Genomic DNA, 24,046 nt, shown 5'->3' on the forward strand with positions numbered 1-24,046 from the left:
CGTTAAGAAATTAATCTGATGTCACGTCATTTACGACGGCTGAATAGCTTTATCGATCAGCTTAACAGCAAGAAATTGAAATATCAAAACTAGTAATCTAAATTTGATGTCTCTTATCGCAATATCGTCATAATTGTGTTTGTTTATTTTTATGGCAATTGATGCTGAGAAGTGGTCTGCTCGTAGCCTATTCATTCAAAAAGTACAAGCATAGTTCAATTTTGGTATTTCCATATCCTAGTCACGTTTAAGTCTAGTCCTGCGAAAATATATTGTTTACATTTTCAAACAGGAAAACAGTTAGAAATTCAATATCAGTTAATAATATGAACTTTATATAGAGTTCAAGTTTACTACGGTAACTGTAGCCCATGCCCGGAATAAGTTTATTTTTCAAATTTCCGGTAATCGTTGTCCATAATCGTGATGAGACTGAGTGGCGGGATAAAGTATGGTAATAAATAATCAAGCAAAATCTGCTTAAGCGAATAAAGGCTTTAACATTTAAAATGACAAATGTTAGTTAATCGAGAAGACTGTTTCGTTAGTTGAAGTATTGATATTTATCTTTTTTTTTGCGTTTTAGATTACTCTATTCTTAGTAGTTAGTATTCATAACATCATTTCAAATCATTCTTTTGATCCATATAATGAAAAGCAAGAAAAGAGTGCTTACTACGTGAGCTTGTGACCTGCAGTAAATGGGAACGGGGTAGGATTTATACCGGATATATTTAATCGACACTTATTTCTTAGATTATAGATTTTGATGTGATATGACACTGTATGGTATACTGTATCTTTAGGCTTTAACGTTAATGAAATGATGGATTTAGAAAGCGATTATAGTGATAATAATATATCATTTACTTCAGGACAGGTTTAAATATGCTAAATTGGATATAATCTAACTATAATAAACTGGTGCACCAATTCTATTAATTATAAAGCTTTATGGCCGGTGGAAATCGAGTAGATTACACTTTATATTACAAAAGCTATATCGATTTCTTGGGTTTTATTCCTTACGTGCTCACTAAATTTACTTAGCCGCTAACAATATGAACTAAATTTCAGTCATATCAGCTTACAAATATGCGCTATTTTACCTTCTCAGTTAAATTATATATCCATTGATACAAATATCATTTCTTATTTCCGATAGAATATTAAAGACATATTTTCGTCACGATAGCCAAGAAAATACTAAAGATTGATATATAATAGAATGAAATTTGAAAAAGAAATAACCGAATTTTTTTCTTTCTTTCTCATTCAAATAGCATGCAGTAGAATTGATTTAATCAATTTATTGTCAATGTTTGCTGAGGCATTGATATTTATATAATTGCCATTGAATCTGTTATTCTATCCTTTTCACAAACTTAATTAGAAAATTCTTGATACGCAAAAGTCGTCTCTTTGATATACTTAGCAAACTTCAACTCATACAGCTAACATAAAAGCAGAAAATTTTTTATTGATATTATTATTAAATGGGCTATTTTTAATATTGTTACCGTATCATTTTAAAAAGTTTAATTTTTTTACGCATCGTAGTCGAGATATTCACATCGACCGTTTTATTAGATTGTCGTTGTATTCTAACTTAGGACTACCTTTTTATCTAGATCACAGTACTGTAGTTTTTAAATTCATGTGGTTGTCGATAATCATAGTTATCGATTTAGGCTAGTCTGATTTCACTGTTTAATTTTATTCATAATTCATAAATTAAATCTCTCTCAGGCGACTTAGAAGCAAAATATAGATAAAGTTAAACTCATTAAAGTGAATTAGTTCTAAAATTTGACTGATCAACCGAAATGGGAAGCGCTGGCGGTAAATTAATTGCGACTGACAATCATGTAAGAGTCGATCACAGTAATCGCACTCAGCCTTTTACACTCAGTAAAAGGAATAAAAAAATTATTAGACAAACTTGGAAGAAAATTTCAGCTAATAAAATTGAAAATGGTGTCCTTGTCTTTTTCAAGTAAGTTTACTGATTTTTAGCTTTATAGGCTTACAGGAGTTTATTCTTCTGATATATTTAAAATTATTTGACTTACTGCAATATTCAATTCCTAAATAATTTATGGCTGTTTAGCTAGTGTCTTCTTTTTTATTACATGGGTTCCATTTATTATTGCAGTTTGTAGCAGCACAACAATAATTTCAATATATGACTTATTTATTCTCCGTTTATGGTGTTGCGATACAGAATTTGAAGTAATTTAGAATATGTTCTTACCGTGCACCTTACATCTAGCACTGATATTTCATTACTTTTCTATATTATGTACATTTAATATCTTATTCGTCCTTTAGAAATTACTTTTATTCTTGATTTCTTCCTTACTTCAGATTGTATGAAAAGTTTCGCAACTCATTAAAAGTTGGCAACTTATTAATAGAATAGAATTGTCAAAAACTCGTGCAATACTACATTAAAAATAGGCAACAGCTTTTAACGTATCTGTAGAGTCTAAAAATGCGGGGTAGAACCTTTACAATTAGAAATGGAAAAGGTTTGAAGATCCTGTCACAAATCTAGCAACAAATTAAAAACTTAGGATGCTATCACAAAAAATAACGTTTTTAGGATAGAAATAGAGTTAGAACGGGATAGAACAATCCAGACAGCAAAGTCCTCCATTCCTAATTTTAGAGAGAAAATCAAACTTTGTTTCTGATTTTTGTCGTTTGTTTGCCGGCGATACTAGCGCAATGTTAGAAATTTGCGTAATATTAATGGTATTTTTTGAAGTAGAGATTTCTTTTAAGTCTATCAATTTGTGAAGCACCGAGAACTTGTGTTAGGTACACTTAAAATTGCATAAGGAAATGATAAAGAGGATTGGTTCAGAGTAAAATTAATGTATTTTAAAAGGCAATCGATGGAATTATTCTTAAATTGCTTTTATTATAAACTAAACGTTCAGTTATATTTAGTTTACGCTAAATTTAGTAATCCTTTGCTATTTCAATCGTAGCAAGGAGATCAAAATGTAGCAAATGACTTTAATCAGTTTTATGATTGCCCAAACTCTATTATAATACCTTGCTAGGCATATAATGTTGAATCTGTAGTTCCTTATCTGTGCATGGAATTTATAATGCTAATTTCCATGAATATTCACCTTTTAGTACATTCTCGGAGTTTAACTGCCATCTTTCAAAATTCTTTATACACGTATACTGTTCCGCAGGAATATTTTGTACTGTAGAAAAATTTTTGGGCTTTCGATTTCTTAGAAATTCGTCTTGGCAAAATTCAATTATTGAATTAATATGTTAGTTTAACCTGAGCGGATGTTACAGCACATTCAATGAAATATTTGATTGAAAGTCGCTGATCTATTTTGGCTATACAGTACTGTTGTATGTCCTCTATTTATTAGTGATTTCTAATGGCAGCCTATTTACATCTTAAATCTTTAACATTCAATTCGTGCAGTATTTAATTAGTTGCCACAAACTAGCTTCGTGACAAAGATAACGTAAAACAAATCTCTAAATTACTATAGTCTCCGGGATTCAGCATCCCTTAACTACCTCACAAGAATTTAGACGCCTTTACTTCGTTAAAACGACTATATAACTCTTCTTTCATTCAACTATCTGCTGAGCTTAAATACCTTTCGGCAGCAGCTATCATGTATGAGTCGTAACAGTTCATGAAATTTAGCTCATATCGGATAGCCAAATTAATACAGATATTATTCATAATTTTGGACATGTACTGAACGATTCTAGATAATTAGACTATAGTAAGTCTACACACAGAATTATTTATAGTATCATCTATAATTGAATATCTTCAGGCTATTCATCACAAGCGTTACAAGATATAACATTATAATCAATTAATATTAGTTACCTTATGAGAATTCTTATTACAATACAGCATAATTTACTGTAACAAAATAATAACTAGCGTAGTTCTTACTGTAAGTCATTATTAGTTTTCTCCATATATAAATGTTAAACACTAAATTTAGTCATTTACTCTTCACGGTAGTTCGTACTGTGACAATTACCCTCATTGAAATTGCAGTAAGGATGCTTATAAAGATCCGACTTCAGTTTGGTATCCAACCTAAAGATCACAAAAATTAAGTCGAAATCATATTTCTTAAATCAATACATAGACTTAAAAATGTAATATATTTCTATAGAAAGGAGTAGTTTGTACTAGTAGAATATAAATAAAACTGCCGAGCCCTATATAACGATGGAAATGCTAATTTTTAAATATTACACGTTGATTTCTCTATTATGATCAAAAGTGCAATTGTTGATTATTTTCCTTTATCCCTAATAATGAATGTAGCGCTAGACTTATTTATACGTTAATAATAACTATTCTTAAGCACAAAAATTTTACATAAAGGCTCAATATTCGTTATAGCTAGCAATCTTAAACAGAGTATTAGACCTTTTAATGGTAGTCATTTCGATAAATTCGGGTATTAAACAATAAGGATGACCGGAATCTGATTGCTGCTTGCTTACATTGTCTTGCATTAGTAGGTGTAAATGATCATTATTAGAGTAAGCGAAATCAGAATTCTAGTTGAGATTTTTGGTTAAGCAGTCCTGAATGTTAAGGAGCGGTTATAACAATTTTAGTACTCTACTTGGTTGTATATTGCAGCGATTTAATTATCATATTATGCAAAAAAATGAAAACTCTTTATGAAATCGTCTGCTTGTAATCAATGAGATTTCAATTTTATTTATGTTATATTGTCATTTCCGTATCTATAAAATCGCTTGCGCTGCATTTATAGAATCACTCAGCAGTTTAAAATATGGATTATAACATACATAATCATAGCATAATCGCTGCCAGTATAACCTAATCTTCATTATTTGAGGGGAAAAAAGATCGAGAAATCTGTCTTTATTCGTGAATAGCATTTGCTCTTTAGCTAAGATAGAAAAAATGAACGCTATAAAATTTAATTATTCATTCTTACAGGCTATTTCAAATTATTCCTGACGCCAAGCAATATTTTACTTCAGTGGAATTTTTCAACGATATGAAAGATTTGATAAAGGATCCACTCGTTCGAAGTCATGGCCTACGTTTCATGAAAGCCATTGAGACCATGCTAGAGATAGAATTTGATTCAAATGGTTGCATTTTCTTATTTAGCGCTATTGGTAACAGACATTGCAGCTATGGAATTGAAGCAGATTACTTAGATGTAAGCTATCAAACTGAATCAAAAGCTTATTTACAACTATTCTTAAATTTTAAATCGTTTTAAGTTCAGACGAATTAAATTCATTAACAGTTTCAACTACCATATTATTTGTTATACAGAATTATTAAAATTTTAAACGATTACTAATTGTAAATTGAAACATAGATAATACAAATTTACTTACTTGTAGAATAAGGTTGTATAGAGGATATAGTAGTCCAGTGTGAGTATTTTTTTTATATTCGATACAAGATTACTTTTACTAACATTAACAATATTCTATTCATATCTAATTCATTTATAGTATGTTCCTCAGGCATTTCGATTCATGCTGACTAAGGCCTTAGGCAATAATTACACTGATAAAATTGCATCGGTTTGGGATGAAATTTTAAGCCATATTATAAAAGCAATGCAAGATAAAGTACGAGAAGGGACGAAATTAAAAGAAGATAAAGAAGAAGTTGCACGCCGTATAAGTAGCGCCTATCTCACCGATAAAAAAAGAGAGGACTGTAAAAGTACTACCAATGGCAGTGAGGATAGTCCGAATGTGATGTAAAATGGCAATTACCAGCTACCTACCAGCAGTTGAAACAACTATACTATCCACTTTTAATATAGAGTATTAAATAACTTGATCTAGTAACTTATTGTAGTATTTCCCTTTCTAATTCAAGTACTCGCTTGATATTGACCATTTTATAATAGCTGAACGTAGTATTGGAAAGGGTTTACGGAGCTAAAACATTTGCAAATCGTAGCCCAGTGACGAAATAATATAATTTTAAAAACATTGATTTATAAGCTCTACTTAAATTTTATGACACGAAAGTATCTCGTCTAAGAATGATCGAATAACGACATTCTACCTACAGAAATCGATTAAAGAATTCATCCAATAACTAATCCAATTTAGGTTTTGACAAAAGAAGTAGTTACTTCTGTTATAATATGCTGATATCATTATAATTAAGCTGTTGCGTTAGTGTGCTTCTGCTACAAAAATCTTTTATCAGCGTCAATTGCAATGTTTTCTTCTACTCAACTGTCTAACTGTTGAAATCTAATTTCTGCATGCAGAGTTAGGCGGCAATTGAAATTACTGCAAAAAATTTCTTTACCTTTGCTATCATTGAAATGAAATCAGATAATACGTTAAGCAAACAGTGACTTTGATCGTCGATAATAGTATATCAAGGATATTCGTTATAAATCAGTGTTTCTATCTTCACATAGGGTATATTGCTGGTCAAAGTTAAGATATACTTATGATGTGATAGAATTTACATTTATCCTGCCGCTATAATAGATTCCACGAAAAGATATTAATCCGTGGGCTGCCTTATAAGATATCAATATCAACGCCTTAATTTTTAAAAATATATGTTGCTTATAAAATTATAGAATCTATAAATATCTCGTGATGTAATAATGAAAGCTACCAAATGCTCAATTTAGAAAATATATGTTGATATAAATACTTTAATCATATACAAATTATTAAAGTCTGATTCAATTATGGTCGAACTATAATTTGCTGTATCGCAATAATAATTTAGACTAAAGGTATTAGTGCATGAACTAACTTATAAGAAATAAATTGGCGTAAATATAAATTTAAGTAATTTATATCAAATAGTTCATCTAAGATAGGTCGATAGTACGTGACAGCATCTTTGCTATTGGATCAAATAATTAACCTATGAAATGTACTACCTTGGATTTCAAATTATTGTTTCCGACAAGATTAAAAAAAATGAAATTAACGATGAATCTATTAAATGTTGCATTTAATATGAAATTTTAGAAAATCTAAAACTGTTGACCGCTATCTTTTCTTTCAATAAAATACGTTCGACCCCTTATTCAAAATCTGAGACATGGCTAAGACGAATTAAAAAGGTCCAGCTTTATTAATAAATTTCTAATACGCATTATACCAACCTATTGTTAAATTAAATTATCTTTAATAAGGACAGCTTCTTCGTTGAGGCTAAAGACTGAATATTGTCGTCAAATAAATTAAATTACGAAATGAATTTCAAGAGATTTTTATTTACTTAACCAAATTTACATCGTCAACCATCCATGGAAAACAGTAACACTTATCATAGAATGATTTATTATATATTAGTATACAGCATAAAGGATGCGTTGAAAAGTCTGTTTTCTCATTTCCTGTAAAAGGCGAAATTTTAACCAATATTATTCACCAATCAATTGAATGAATGTGATCGCAAAACAGAAGTAGTGATAAAAGGAGAGGATTTATGATAAAATGAATATCTAAATTACTGCATTAAAATTATTTTTTATTCTTCTTGCCATACATACTGTAGGTAATCCGTCTATACTGGCGTGATAATCGGTAAGGAAGATTGATTTTATTATTCCATAAATCATCATCATGGTACAATCTTTATATGGGTATTGGTACAGAAATTAAGTGAGTTTATCTTAGCAGATGTTAGCAAAATAGAAATCTTTCATTACTGGCTTAAATTACGGTGAAAGGGACAGATAAAATAGAATTATTTGCTTACAATTTAATTTCGTAAATATATTTTATAGCAATTTATTTTCAAGTACTAACAATAGTAATAAAATATGCAGAATAGAGAATTGCATTCAAAAATAGGGCCCATCAGTCCAGTTCCTTAAAAGTAGTCTGATAATGTTCGATAGATAATTTACAATTTCGGTAGTATTTACGAATTACATAGAATCATTTCGAATGGCTTTTACGGTAAATCATAGTTTCATTTCATGATTATTGCATAATAAATCATTGAATTCTAAGGTAGCATCATTAATATCTTACTTTTTATTTATTGCTTATTAAAGTGAATTTGCTATGTACCGATCGTATTTACTAGCGATAAAAAATGGTCGTTAAATTCTATAGCAGCAATAAAACTGGTTTAGTTATTAGCTGACAGTTCAGGACTAAGATGTAGGCTTGATTCTATCCATTTTGCATTTTATTAGTCAGCGATTCTTAATAACATGAAATAAGACATTTTGATATAAAAAAAATAAGCGTGGTAATGCATGGAAAAACTGTAGATCGTTCGATAGCTAAAATTTTGGTGTATACTCGCATGATCGATCACCCGTATTGCTTTATCGATTTATACGAGGTATAAATTGTTGACAAATATTCTCTATTCCTTAATTACTTATGCCTTTCATTTCAATTTAACCGAATTACTTCTATTTATGCCTTTATAACTAAAGTAAGAATAAAAATTCTTTAATGGGATCTATTGTAGTAGATATCCTATCTATCTATTCAAAATTTTATCGTTGTCAAATTATTTTAAATATAATAGCTAATCCTAATGGACTTAAGGATAAAAGCTGAGCCTAAATTAATCTCTATCGGGGTTTACTCGCATAATTTCAAACCGGTGTGAGCGATTTTGTAATTTAGATTCCTATTTGGAAGAAGCATGAAATTAATTATCTAAAGAGATTTAGTTTAAATGATTGTTTTCTACTCTAATAAGCTATACTAATAAGCCTTTCACAAAAAAATTCGAAACTTTTCGGGAAAATTAAATTATAACATTTATACCGAATTTGTTCTTCCAGATTTCAAAGGAAAAGTTGTGAAGATCATTAACGTTGTCATGATTTCAGTATCGCGAAGATAAATGCCCACTAATAACAAGCTAAATCTATATAGTTATATGAAACATTAAATAGATATTATCACCCAACACTATACTTAAATTTTAGAATGGAAGCATAAATTTCACAGATCGATTAAAAAACAAATTCGGGCGATTTAGACTAACAAGCATAAACCTAATAATAAAATGATAATTATTTTGTGTTATTCAAAGTTTTCCTAGCAGGATAAGATTCTTCTATTTCTGGACCGTACTTACTCTAAAAATAATTATATATTTCTTTCAGGATAGATAACTCGCTCATGTATAAGGCAATCTGAGTGAGATAATCTCTATTTTGAAAAAATGATGCGCTTTAATGGAATGCAACCATAGTGAAAGGATTCAATATCGTAAAGCACTATCAGGATAGAAGGAGATATGGTTTAATTCACAATAACGACTACTGGGTGCCCTAACCTAATCCTACCTTGAAATTAATTTGTTTTTGTGTCGATGTTGAGCTTGACGTTGAACATACTATAGGCTAAATGATATTTTCGTTCATTAGTACTGTTGTTTGCTCTAATAGCTAGGATAATTACGATAATCAACCTTCCATCCTGTCACAAAACAGCTTTGCAACAAGATAACGTAATGTACAATCAATAAGACAATTTCTTGAACCACGTATCAAGGAACGATATCTGCACTAATCAGGGACGCTTTTGCTCTATTAGCAGACTACACAAAGACGTAAACGCTTCGTATTTTACGTTAAACACTAAATTTAAGAATTAAACTTATTACGCGATATATTGTGTTTATGTACTCTTCCTTAACAGTTCATGAGTCATAGTCAGTACGATTAACTTTGAAATCATTCACTGAATTGGATATTGATTTTAGCTACTGCTTCCTAATGCAGACAACAGTATTTGCGAATATAGAAATCTGATGACTAATACAGAATAGTCCAATTACGATATATCCTATAACGGGACATTTCCACGATAATTTACAATCTACCATAAGTAAGTTACAATCAAAATGATTCGAACTGTAAGTATATAATTCGTATTCCCTAATATAACTTTTAATTTTGGTATATGTATATATGTTACTATCATGAAAAGCCAGTGCTATATTAAAACACAGTATATCCAAATTAGAAGTTAACTAAATAAGGATAAACTAACAAAATTATCCTAACATAGATATTTCTACGCTAATACAGTACATAACACTGTCGCACATCCATGAAGCATAAATAGTATATGACGTCACCAAGTATTCCATCTTTTAAAATTTAAAATTTCCTGTAACTGGCATTACAAAAGCTACACTGTAAAGTAATTAACTTTTGATACCAGTAGTTACATGCATTTGCGAAAATTTTTTTCCTGGATTTAAATTTCCGATTAAATCGAGAATGATTTCATAGCTTAATACTTCATTCAAACTATAGAGAATTATGAAATATTATTATCTTATTAAAGTCTAATATATATTGATTCTAATGAATTGTAACATGCTATGCCAGAATTTATCCCAATATCTCTTAACAGTTAGACGGCATTAGGGTATAGCAGTGTAGTTTTTCTATGAATATTAGAATAAAAAAATTACAAGTAAAAAATTTTTACTACTAATAGCTAGCATCTTGGTGCATTAATATTAAATTAGGATTTGTGTAAGCTCACTTTGGAATAAGTTGATTAAACTTAAAATCAAATCCCAAAGATTTCTATAATATGAGATTTTATCCAAGCGTTATGAATCACCTTTTATTAGATTAACATCCGTTTCTGGTGCATTAAAACAAAATAATTAGCATCTAACCAATTGAAAGATCTAATTGTTTCTTGATCAAATTTATTCCTTTAAATTAGAGAAAATTTAGAGATATATCTTTTATTTGACGATCATGCTTCCGCAACGGTCGTGATTCGCGAGAAATTCTATATAAAGTAATTATTATTTACAGTACGGCACAAGTTAAGGCAATAATCGGTTTGAATAATAATACTAGGGGTATAGTTCACAAACTGATTATAGATTATGTTAAATCTGTAAAGTAATTAATCTAAAATTAGTTTTATTTTCGTTTAATTTATAATAATAGCTTTAATTGATTTTATCAAGCGAGTTATAATATATTGGAATATTTATAATCGTCATCTACTCATATGTTATAGAAAATCAGCTTTAAAAAATATATACTAAAGTGAAATTTGTTAATTAATATTAGAAAATAACACCTTTACACTGTAGAATATGCTTAGAGTCTGTATCCACAGCATAAATTCAGCAATATACAGCAAATCGTTTCACTAGGCGGAATACTTCCGAGATCGATTCAATCACACTTTTAATACTTTAGCCTTGTAAAAGACAACAAAGGCGTTACTAAGGCGTTTAGCTTTTGGAATATACTATAATGCATTCTTATCTAGGTTGTTTACTAAGTAAGCAATACTATGATCAATGCATTAAAATTAATCGACTTAAATTATATATATCGTGTAGGTAATAGCTGCGGATTTACATGAATTTAAGGTGAATAACAATTTACTAACGCTAGATAGATGCCAGGTGTTGACTGTAATACAACTGTAATAATGAATACCTAGATTTTTAACTGGATCAATGCATCATTCTGATTCCCAGCATCCTGTACTTTAGAAATTATTAATAAATTTTTTACTTCCATATTAATTAAGGGTCCCTACTTTGACTTTAAAACGGAAACTTCAAAACGCAAGTTTCACTCCTTTGAATTTGCGTTAATATTTAGCTACATATTAAATATCACAATCCAATATTATATCGAGCAGAATAAGAGTGATTTATAAGCCATACGCACATATAATAGAACTATAAATTCATATTGCAATAGTATGTTATGATCATTGGCTAACCTATTTAATAATGATCGATTCGCCAATACTTTAACGAGTATAAATCTTATATACTCGATGTCATATCCAGAAATAAAGAGCAGATGCTGCAGAATAAATTAAAACAGCAAATAAGTTATATAAAAGTATATATATATATGTTACGGTATGTTATATATACATGCGTGTATCTGTTTGTTTACTTGTATGCGTACGTGCAGAGAGTAGAAATCAATATAAAGCAATTCACCTATAGTATATATATATACATAGCATTTTATGTTGTATTTAACTTAAAAATAAATCAGAATAATATTTGCTGTCAAGACAACAATTATACTGTAAACTATCAACCATTATGTGTAAGGTCACTGTCATATGTTTAGACTATAAAGTATAGCGCCAGTATAATACAATGATATGCGGATATCGTATGAAGGCTAAACCAAGTAAAAATTTTCTATAGCGCCCATTACGAGAAAAATGTTCGCCTAAGATTTCGCAATACGAGCTGATACAATCATATATTATTTTCATTGATCACATTAACACTGAGCTTTTATATTTGTGATGAGAATGATAATAAAATAGAGATCATGACTTTTAATAGCACCCATATCGTAATATCTGTTCGACATCACATTTATCGGAGTAACTTTGTTAATAAATTTACGTAAATAACATACGAGCATTACTATGTAAATGTGTCTGAGCAGGGTAGATTATCCCAATAAAATTTGGTGAAAGGTATAAGTAAAATGGGCCGGAGATATCAAAGTTATCCAAAATGAAATAAACGATAGGTTCTTTTGTAATACAGTCTGTGAATACTAAAACCGTAGATATAATGGTATAGAGCATACAGTTATTACTGATATTTTCCCAAAACTGCAATAGCAAGTAGGTTTAGGGATAGAGAGCAATCAAATCGTACAAGTATGCATCTGCATTTACATATAAATATCACGCCGCGAAAGACAAATCGAAAATAATCTTTTGAAAAATTTAAATCATAATAACAAATATTTTTTCAGAACAAATTTGCAATGAAATCAACAGAAATTTCGGATTTTCTATAATACGAGTAGGTATCAGGAATTAGCTATCGTAATTTTTAAAAGTAACGCTTATCAATAGATATAGTTATTAATCACGCCTGGCAGAAATCCTTATTTAACGTGTTTAATCCTAAAGCTTGATTATCTATTAGTAATTAGGATTACTTATTTTTGAGTTAATATTGTTGATACATGCTAACGATGGCTAGTTTTGAGGAATAAAGCCTAATGAATAAAATAGATTGAATCAAAAGTGACTATTAACCTACTACTTTATCCATATACGATAGTGAGTAGTCAATTTAGAAATAAATTTAGATACTTTTCATTTTTAACTAAGTTATGACTAATGCTGAACAAACAGTATAAATTAACTATTGCTTTAGCTAATCAACCGAATAAAATTTGACTAGAAATCTTGATAAACAGCATAGAAGTCTCATGAATGGATTGCCTACTTTATTAGTTATTTAACTTTCAGCATTATTACATACAACGTAGGTAGCAAAACAAATTGAGGCAAACAGCTTTATCAATTGTTTAGCAATATTGAGAATAAAGATATGATTGTGACTAAATAGCGAGCTGAATTATACGGTAAAAAACTGTCTTTGACAAGAAATGTGAGGGAAAATGGCAAATGGTGATCAATTAAACTTTCTAAAAATCTTTTAATGTAATATTGCAAAACTATGATATTCAATTTGTTTCAATACATAACCTAGCGTATTTACAGTAATATCCTAGGAAATAATTTGGGAATTTTTATAATTATAATGAATTTGATTCATTACCCGAAGGTTGCTCTATCATACACGTACATCTGCCGGACTATAGATGGTCTACATATTTTTAAATTTGCTCATGACAACAGCATATCCGGCATTGACTAAAATCTTTGTAATAGCATTCATCTTCTTGCTGATAACATAAATAGAACTATGGTAATATTACACCATATGGTTATATTATAATAACCACTTGGTAATGATAAGACTAAGAAAAGTATTACTTAAATTGATGATATAATAATTTACTCTTGGTGAGAAGATAAATAACAATATACACAAGTACGTATCCATGAAGTCATTAGGCGTCCCCATAGTTATATCTTTTTTTTAAATCGGAAGATATAAAGAAATTTTAGACGAAAGTTTGTACTATTCATAGCATAGATTAGTGGATTCCAACAGGAATTAGCATAGCCAAATAAACGAGCTACAAAAAATAGCTTGTCTTCTGTTTCATCTGCATTTCTCGGGGGGAAAATGATTGATGAATATGTTATAGATACAATGTAAAAGGGTAGCCATGATATGACTTGCACTATTACTACGGTAACTGCAGTTCGCATAGCTTTACGATGTAATTTCATATTAACACATATTTTTTGCTCACTGTGAACGCTGTTATTTGATTTATAGACCATATAAATATAAGTTGAGGATGCAATAAAAACTGGCAAAGCATGCAAAGTAACACCACCGAAAGCAATATAAACTCGATCTGATGTATCAGTCCAATTGGCTTGACATGCACTATAGTCACCTTGTGTTTGTACATTGGAAATAATTAACTTGGGTATGGCATAGATGCCTGATAGTAACCAAGTCATAGATATCATTACTTTCCGTCTTTTACGATTAAATATTTTACTAAATGTTAACGGATAAACGATAGCATACAATCGCTCAAATGTAATTGCTAAAACTGAAGTGGCTGACGCTGCAATGGATAACATTTGTATAAAAGGAATTAGCTTGCATAATAATTCACCAAATATCCAGTCATTACCAGTAAATGTCAATATAGTAGCCACTGGCATACAAAATATGCAGACTAATAAATCGGCGATAGCTAAATTAGAGAAAAAATATTGCTTTGCTGAATTGAATTTTCTTTTTTGCCAATATATTGATAAGACTAACAAATTACTGATAACTCCTAGGATGAAAACGGCACTATAGCAAAATACTTTAGCCAGAATTATCGATTTATAATAATTGGTCCGATTAAGACGAAGCTGATCTTTGAAATTCATTTTTTCAATACGTAAGATTTCCTTTCCTCCGGATAAGAACTAAAAAGATTTTTCTGCCTACTTTAGCAGCACATGTAAAAATACACTTCTCTCGATTTGATTAATGTGAATTGTAATAGCCCTAATGGAAAGCAAAAAGACAGTAAATATAAAAAATTTTGAATTCTTTACAAATAACTTGTACTTAAATTGCCCAATTTTATGCAAGCTTAGTAGTTAAATTTAGTGTACAGATTATCTATTAACTAGTAATTTATTTTATATTCATAATTTTGTATGACTATTACAATTAATATCATATTTTGACATTAAAATTTCAATAATCTTACCACCATAATCTGCTTGCTGTTAACCAGTAATGAGGCTGTAACTGAAACTTTTAACTGAAATGTTTCAGATACCCGGTAAGGTCTTATTGACGGCAATTAAATGATAATTTCAAATAATGATAAAAGTAACTCTTCACTTTAGTTAATAATTATAATTATGTACGTATACGATAATATCAGAGGCGTATTATCAGAGATTACTATCCCAAGCATTGATGAGTCACAGAAATCTTATGCTGATCTGAGAATAATAACCAAAGTAGCTTCTGAATTCAATTTACTTGCTTAAGTAAAAGTAGAGTATGTAATAACGCGCTTAAAATGTTAAAATATTTCTGATCATCTCTATTCTCTTTGCATAAATCAGTTCATCTTGATTTCTAAATTCAAATGTTCCAATCCGATCTCAACTATTAATTTCAATCCCTATATCGTCAATTCCTTTATTATCTCTAATCTATTCGAGTTTGCTGAGCTCTGAATGAATACTTTTATCGAAAGTAACGATAACTGATTGGATCTGGCGTGTTGTTATGATATTGATTCTTGTTGATTAGGTTACAGATGTTAAGATATTCAGTTGCTAACATAAATGGCAGTAGCCATAACGAATAAGCTGAATATAGTTGTATAACCAATCTAATCAAACGATCTAAATAAAAATTAATTGTCTACTTCATTGTTCTCGATCCTTTTTATGTCATTGATATGTAAGATACTACTGTACTATAGTTTTCATCAATGGGAGAATAATCAGAGGTTATAACTTGTCTAGTTATAACTCTTTATTAATCTTCGACTGCGGCTTTAGTTTATTCCTATTGCGAGGGATTCTATTCAATCTTGTTAAAAGACTGAATTTGATCTGTGCACTAAAACTATCAATAACTACTTAACAATACCATAATTTCCTACCACCACGACCTGCTATATGCTTTGATAACAGTATAAAAATTACCACAGTATTGAATATTACGAATAACAATTTATATTTGTCTCAGGCATAGGATATATTTAGTAAAATTGCTTTTATTCTTTAGCATTCTATTTCAATTGAAAAAAATTGGGAAAAGGGAAAAATACATATACATACTTAATTACTTACTTACCATCTATCTATCGTACGTTGATTCAGGGAGTTTTTATTCACAATTAGTAATTAAAGAATAAAATGATTGAACGTCTTGAGTAGAGACCCCGATTTTTAATTAATGAAATGAATGGTATTTAATCAATCACAGCTACACTAATCTTGTTTATTGGTAATGGATAAATTATATCATGTCGACGAATGAATAATTTTACTTTTTTAGATTTCTAATTTTATATTTTTACGATCATAAAAGAGATCAAAATAGAACGAAAACTTTCAATTCTAAAACAAAATACGGGACTTATGAATGATAGCCAGCACGAATAATTAATTAATCAAATTGTACTTGTATGATGTTAGCGCCTCGACAATATCATTTCTGGCGATAGTAGGTCGAATTTTTATGCTTTTTTTATATCGTAAATTAAATACACAATACAACTTAGTGACAGAAGAAAAAATTACACACTGTTATGTCTTCTCAACTTTTGATTTTGAAATAGAATTCAGATTGAATAGGTATAAATACTGAATAAGACAATCGACTGCATGGTAGAATGCTTTTTCATATTTTTTACTATTAAGGGTACCAAAACAGAATATAAAGCCCTTATTCATGTTGCCTCAAAAGGTCTAGAAGTCGCCGTTTACTAATCGTAGTTATTCTATAGTTATTTTATTTTATAGTTTAGTACAAAAATGAGCTCTTAAATCAACTTATACCAGCGATAAAGATGTTATTAATTTATAATCGAAAGCTACTGCACGCGTGGGAGGAGGAATTCCAAGATGTCGGAGTTTTACAATCATTATCTTGCATGATAGAAAGCTCTAATAATTTTAGCATCTTCGTATTAATTAAGAATGGATGTCAATGAAAAACATAAATACTATAATCGGAGTCGATCAGTTATACAGATTGACTTTTGTACTATAAATTGCATAATTTTCCTATCATTTTAATTGAATAAATTATAATTGACAATACTATTGCTGATTGCATTGCACCTGCCATGAAGTCAGTTGAAATTGTACTTGCATAAAATAAGAACTAACCTTACCTGTGATAGATTAGAATAATTTTATGTAATCCTTAATGGTTTTATCAATATTGATGGTATTGGAATAGATGACCAGCGATAGATCGTTTGCTATCCGCTGGTATCATTTCAGTAGGTCAGCTTTTATTGATACAACATCGTAAATATGGATCTAAACATTTTATCATTGTTTCTTTAATTATGTGTATCAAGCTGCCTGAAAATTAAAAACCAAAGTAGACAAACTGGTAGTTAATTTCAGGTACTTACCAATAGCTATCGTAGGCTTGCTAACTTAATGTTAAAAGAAGTATAAGGATCGAACACTTTCCCACATTAATTTAAAGTCGTTGAAGGAGCACTGTTCTCTTCATATGCTATAAATTTGGACTATGTACTGGTAAGAATTATCAGTCACATTTGGCAACTTTGATTTTAATGTAACTTTCTAATGTTCGTTAATAATGAATTCGATAACATTTTACATATTAGTAAAACATACATGATTACGATATAGAATAAATCATTTTCCCTATGGAATAATGTCAATTACATGAGTAATAAATTCTTCGGAGGCAAACGCATAATTTATCAAGAACTATTAGAAACCTTTCTCATCGTTACATTAAGATTATGACTAGAGATTAAAAGAATACTATCAGGTCTTAATTCAAAATTTAAATATTCAGATTAAACTAATTCATTTTCTATTACTTGCGACGGTAATTGCTTCGCTAATGCCGCTCAATTAGTTCATTAAAATATATTAAATATGTCCCAAGCATGATCCAGCGATGATGTTCATCACCATCAATATTACTGAATAGAGACGAAAATCCTCTAAATACGAATACGCGTATGATCGAATTCATACATATCAAGTATGCATGAACGATCATCTAGTGTATTTCAAAGTTATATTTCCAATCCTACTAGCTTGATATGATCAGACTGAAAAATTTACATACACGTATATATACATGCTACAGAAAATACGCACGCATAATAAATAATCCTTATTTGAAATTGAAGCGATCATAAAAAATTATAGAAATGCATGTCTAAACAATAAATAATATATACTTAAACGCCAAATCCAATAGGCAACTTAATTTTAGCCGAATGTGGGAATAGAAAGTAATAAAAGTATAAAAGAAGCAAATTCTAACCATTCTAAGCGTTATAGTAACCGATACAATGTAAAAATTAAGTCCAAAATAATAAAGAAAATATCCATTTAATTAAGTAAGGATGGAAACTGATTTTAAAAATCTTGAACCAATTAGGAACAATATTAGAATAATAATGATTAAAACTTCAAAATCTCATCTAGCCATCTAGGCGATCATTTCCACGGTTAATTAATGCCCGTTCAATTGTCTACGATATTTAGCTACTTCAAATCCTTCCCAATCGTTGCTCTTAAGATCTTGGAAATATCTACATAAGATAGTGTAACATTTCAATCATGCATATTCAACACCACATTTTGAATGTGTTAACATCTAAAATGTTTCATTTAAAGTTAACCCAGTGAATAATAAACATCAATGGTTACTCCAAAACGATATCATTGATAGATGGCCAATAAAATGTATTTTACAAGACGATTACTTTATATTTTGAAATGATTAAGGAGGAACTAAAAATGACTTACTTATTTTTGATGTATTTCAACGCTCTAAGTTCAGCTTGGGTTAGCGGCTCATGCGCAGTAGTAAGATTACTTTTCAAAATATCGATACTTAAAGGAAGTAAATTTGAAAAATTTTACTACTATAATAAGGGATTGATCTCATTACATATTAACGTCATACGCTTATATTAACTGATATGTTAGAGAAACTGTCAAAGATTTCTAATAGAGAAAACTTTATAAGCAGCTGCACAATATAACTTACTTTGTCGAGCTAATAACTGTTGTTGCCAATCTCTTGCAGTCAATACAAGAGCGTACAGCTAATTTACATATATCAACGCCAATTTTCTGGAATATATTATAAAAGGATGATGTAAAATGACGCGATCAAAACAATTAGCACAAACTTGCAAACTAGATATATAATGTTTAGTGCTCACATTGCAATAATTTACTGCTTTTCGACAAGCGTCTTTAATTTCAGTAGTAGCTGGATGCCATTCCGGAGGACCACTCTGAGACAGTAAACCCATTCCAATTGGTGCAGCATTGATCACACCCAACCCACAAGACTACATACAATGGAGTTACGTTGAGGAAAATGAGGCTTATCACTCATACTACGCATAAGCAAATTAAAAAGCACATGGAAAAACTGTACCTCAAAAAAGTCCATATAATTCTTTAGTGATGTATCGAATAAACAGTAGCGACAATAGCTAAGAATGGTATCGATCTTTGCATTTTCAGCCACATTTCTATATTTCAAAAATTTAAAGGCTTAAATAAATCATTAAAATCTACGTAATTGATAGCTAGAGCAAAGTTATCTCGCTTAAATAAAGAGTCTTCCTTACATGCAATAAAAATTACCGCTAAGCAAAGATGCGATAGGTTTAGTGTAATACGAGCGTGCAGTAGTCTTTAACAATTGACTATTATAATTAAATTGTCTTACTTAAGAATGTTTAACGGGTAGCCGGTAATACCAATATATCTCACTTTGCCGCTATCTTTGATCTAATGAATAATTGGTACCATTATCAGGCTAAAATTTTCTAAAAAGCTTCGTTAAAGTATTTACCATTTTCAGCGCTGGCAAAGTTTCGTTTATAATTTGATCCACAGAAGGAGCAAATTCCAGATCGTGTACCTATGTACACATTTATAGTGAATTTTAAGACTCCTTTGTTTAACTCAATCACAATTTATTTGTAATAACAGAGTAGGATAGATTTTTGAGGTTATTGTAAATATTATCTCTGAAAATGCCTTACAAATTATAAGCTAGCTGTAAATTACCGTTGTTCACTATGTCGGCGGTCACTAATATACACGTACGAGTAAACTTAAGACCGACAATTCTGTTTCATTTAGAAAACTTTTATTGTTTTATGTTATAGAAACTGATAGTAACTGGAAGATAAGCTACCTGCAATATATCTAGGTAGTCAAGTTTCATTGTTCTTAGGCTGTTATCAACGCTGGCAAATATTTTTTTCGCAGAGAAATCAAACATCCTGTCAGTACTTGGTTCATAGCGTCCTACTTTAGTTGCAATATAATATGCATCTCGTGGGATATTTGGTAATACCTGCTCGTATAAAACATTTCTAATTCAGTAGGAGATGATGTAATGACCTTACAAACACATCAAACGAATATATTTAAATGATAAGATACCTACTTATACATAAATACATATTTGCAGTATAGGATATGCAGAGTACAGTATAGTAATAACATAAATTATATACTATACTATTGGCGCATATACAAGTTCACAATTTAATTACACTTCAGGTATATCAAAATTTAATAGTTGCACAATAACGTTTACCTTGCCTAAAAGACTTTCAGATCTACCATATCCATACCATGGTGCAGTATCAATAAAGTTGATCCCCTGCTTAATGGCGTATTCAACTAACTCAATACCGTCGTTGTCACTAATGCGACTGTAAAAACTACTAAGAGCAGCACCACCTGTAATTGGTAAATTGGGCTTTAAGTACTAAAAAGTTAAGTAGATCACCATCAGGCTGTGTACCGCAAGGGAAATATTGAACTTATTTCCACAGCAGTAGCGATTGCTATTATCCAATTCTGATATGATGTATATTAAAATTCTACCAATGGATGTACGAAAGTCTCATAGAACAGTTACGATAGTTTCTACTACACACTTACTGCATTACGGTACATTAAGAACCAATGTCAAGTAGACATTAATACTATATCTTTACAGCACGATATGAAGCATAAAATCCGGGCCTCTTATAAATACTTATTTCTATACGGTCGGAAAGTAGAGCCGCTAAGTATAAACACCAAACTTTTTCTACCTCTTGACAGCAGATTTATACCTTAAAACTATCATTCATAGTATTGAAACTGTTATCGGCTATAGTATCAAAGCTACCTATATATCTATCTCAGTACAGCATGCAATAATATTGGGTATCGCTACGTTGTCAACTAGTACTATATATCGGGACTGGTGAGTGGTAAAGTTGTAATTAATTTCTTTACATCAACTGATTAGAAAATTGCAATAATGCAACAACTACATGGATATCATCTGAATAGCTGAAACCTACAATCACACGCGTATTACAGAAGTATATTTTTTGCCATATTAAGTGCAGCAGTTAGGAAGATTTTAAGATTTACTTGTAATATTATAACCAACATACCAAATCCTATTACGGATACATCCATATCCGTGTTACCCAATCGCCTATATTCCATCTTTCTAACAGCTTCGATATCATGAAAGCCATCGATGTATGTTATCGGAAGAGACCTATCAAAGGTTAGGGTTATATAGATAATAGATTAATTAGCTAGCATACGAACGTATAATAATTGATCTCTTTCCTTTACATGGTTAATAAGCAGGTATGGGCAGAATCAAATTTTCGAATGCTGCAAGTCAGAATATCCTCTTAGCTGGTAATTCAATTGTTAATGTATCCCAGTCGCACTACGACAGTATCAGCTTTAGAAGCTTCGCTAGCTTTATTACTTAGTAGGATGTCCTGGTAAATTATTCTTCGAACAAATTTTTTAATGGTCGAAAATATGAATGGATAGTTTATCTATCATACTGTCTTGTACTAGCGTAAACAAATTTATAAAAAGTACTTTAGCTTAAAACCCTTGTTGGTACCAAGTTCGGATCAATGAACCCAGTTGCTATATATGTATATTATGTTAATTGCCAATTCTTACGGAATGGATAACGATTAGAATACCGACAAGGCATAACTGATTTAAACTATCATCAAGTTATTATCTATGATGAGAGATTACCGCGAACGTTATTATGCAAAATAGTTGACAATAGTGAGAAAACAATACATAAAAGCGACGTTTATTCATGTCTTCTACTGCACTGTTTATACTATACATATCATTACCATATTAAAAGGAAAACATTGATTTTTGCTGAATCACCTCGATTTTAAAAGTTTATACGCATAGTTTTAGGATATACGGTATCTAGCGTCGTCATGTGGATGATATTGAGGGGTAATTGTGATAATTCATTACAAGCTACATTGCAACAACGTACTGTACAATTTTATTTCGATCTTTTTATCGCGTTTCATTGATAAATTTACGAAGTACGTAATACTTGTTTTATGGCACTGTTGCTTTAATGGTTAATCTTAACAAGAAGTGAACTCTCTCTTCTTCATTCACATAGAAAATATTCCAATGTTTAGGAATACGCTGTCTACTGCATGTTTTAATAACAGAACGTCCAAATACTACATTCCAACCGAAGGATAACACTCTTTAAAACGTACAGGATTGACAACAGTACTGTAAACTGCATTTCATAAACTCCTTCAATCATTTAGTGTAAGTGCAGTAGCATTGCCATAGTAGGAAGCTTTCGAATGAACTACAAAACAGTCTATCGGTCAACTTTTGCGTCATTGCTGTCACATACCTGCATGTTGCATGTACTGTATAGTTCAATGAGTGCACATATCCACGTCGATATTGTAAAATTAATGGAAATGTAACAGTTACAGTACAGTATACGCACGTAATAAGCCCACGAAATGAACTAATCACAAAACATCAACATATCTTTACGTCTTTTAGTATGTCCTTTACTAAATTGTATGAAAATTTATGTGTATAGATTACAGTTGTTAGCGCAACGCTATTCTAGTTTTCTTTTTCTTTCAGTTTCATAACCTTCGTTATTACTATGACCATCTAGTAGTAACAGTATCATATTAACAGTTGCGACAACTATCTGCGAAGGTTCGCCTTGAATTGTAGCACTGTGCTATCTGTGGCTTATAACCGAACATCTTTGCCTACCGGTTATGTCGGCAATAGTTCCCTGAAATCATTCGATATTATCGTATTGGAGATTTTCATGCATAGCAACCGTCACTATGACTTACTACTGTATAGTGATGATACGAGTAGAAGCAAGGTCATGGAACTTGACTTACCCTTTTGTTAACATTCTTGTGGAAATATTTCAGCTCTATTCCGGTTCAACAATCCAATCAATGATTTAATGCGATAGTCACTGTGGTCACTGTGGTCACTGTGATGAAGAAGAGCACCGATGATGTGTAAGATCGTTTAATTTTGGCTTGCAAGAAGAAACTGTTCCACTCTCAGTGGCGGTAAAATTAATTTTCGGGAAATTCACTGTCAATTACCAAATCGTTGACTGACAAACTGCCGAAGATGTCAATGACGACGGTTGTCACCCTTGCTGAATTGAAAGATTATTGTAGATCGAATGACATCGACTACGTATAAAGTTGCCGTCACTTGTACCTGGTAATCTATCAGCCAGTTTCAGTACCGTAACGTGGTGGTGGCGTACCATTCAGTACCGCCTACTTTCTTTTCCCTGTACTGTACTGTACACTGTACTACTACTGTACCTACAGTAGGATCGTGTGTAAAAAGTTTGAATATGCCAGCTACAAATTACACGTTCTCATACGTTCTTGGATGTGTGGCATGTCTAATTAGGGTGGTCTAGAGGTCAAGATCTCTCTATCCAATTTCTGTACTGTACAGCAAACATACAGTACAGTACAGAAATTCGATAGAGATTGATAAAGAC

The 24,046-nt window shown here is 30.6% G+C and overlaps 3 protein-coding genes across 3 annotated transcripts; 1 reads left to right on the forward strand and 2 right to left on the reverse strand.

Annotated features, from left to right (window-relative positions):
* Window positions 1-5,048: 5,048 nt before the first annotated feature.
* Window positions 5,049-5,778, forward strand: TRIADDRAFT_54902 (uncharacterized protein; the record flags this gene model as incomplete). The annotated part of the gene is made up of 2 exons (XM_002110624.1): window positions 5,049-5,216; window positions 5,521-5,778. The coding sequence occupies 2 exons, from the start codon at window positions 5,049-5,051 to the stop codon at window positions 5,776-5,778; spliced, it is 426 nt and encodes a 141-aa protein (XP_002110660.1).
* Window positions 5,779-13,929: 8,151 nt separating this feature from the next.
* On the reverse strand, window positions 13,930-14,763 carry TRIADDRAFT_15389 (uncharacterized protein; the record flags this gene model as incomplete). Its single annotated transcript, XM_002111157.1, has 1 exon — window positions 13,930-14,763. A coding segment is annotated over one exon (834 nt), but the record flags the coding sequence as incomplete, so codon positions are not given.
* Window positions 14,764-18,655: 3,892 nt separating this feature from the next.
* On the reverse strand, window positions 18,656-21,735 carry TRIADDRAFT_22637 (uncharacterized protein; the record flags this gene model as incomplete). Its single annotated transcript, XM_002111158.1, has 10 exons — window positions 18,656-18,734; window positions 18,952-19,038; window positions 19,196-19,281; window positions 19,374-19,505; window positions 19,595-19,691; window positions 19,892-19,953; window positions 20,018-20,086; window positions 20,366-20,527; window positions 20,774-20,919; window positions 21,630-21,735. Coding segments are annotated over 10 exons (1,026 nt in total), but the record flags the coding sequence as incomplete, so codon positions are not given.
* Between the last annotated feature and the right edge of the window lie 2,311 nt (window positions 21,736-24,046).

This window comes from Trichoplax adhaerens, genomic scaffold (assembly GCF_000150275.1).
Source record: "Trichoplax adhaerens TRIADscaffold_3 genomic scaffold, whole genome shotgun sequence".
Classification (NCBI taxonomy): Eukaryota; Metazoa; Placozoa; class Uniplacotomia; order Trichoplacea; family Trichoplacidae; genus Trichoplax; species Trichoplax adhaerens.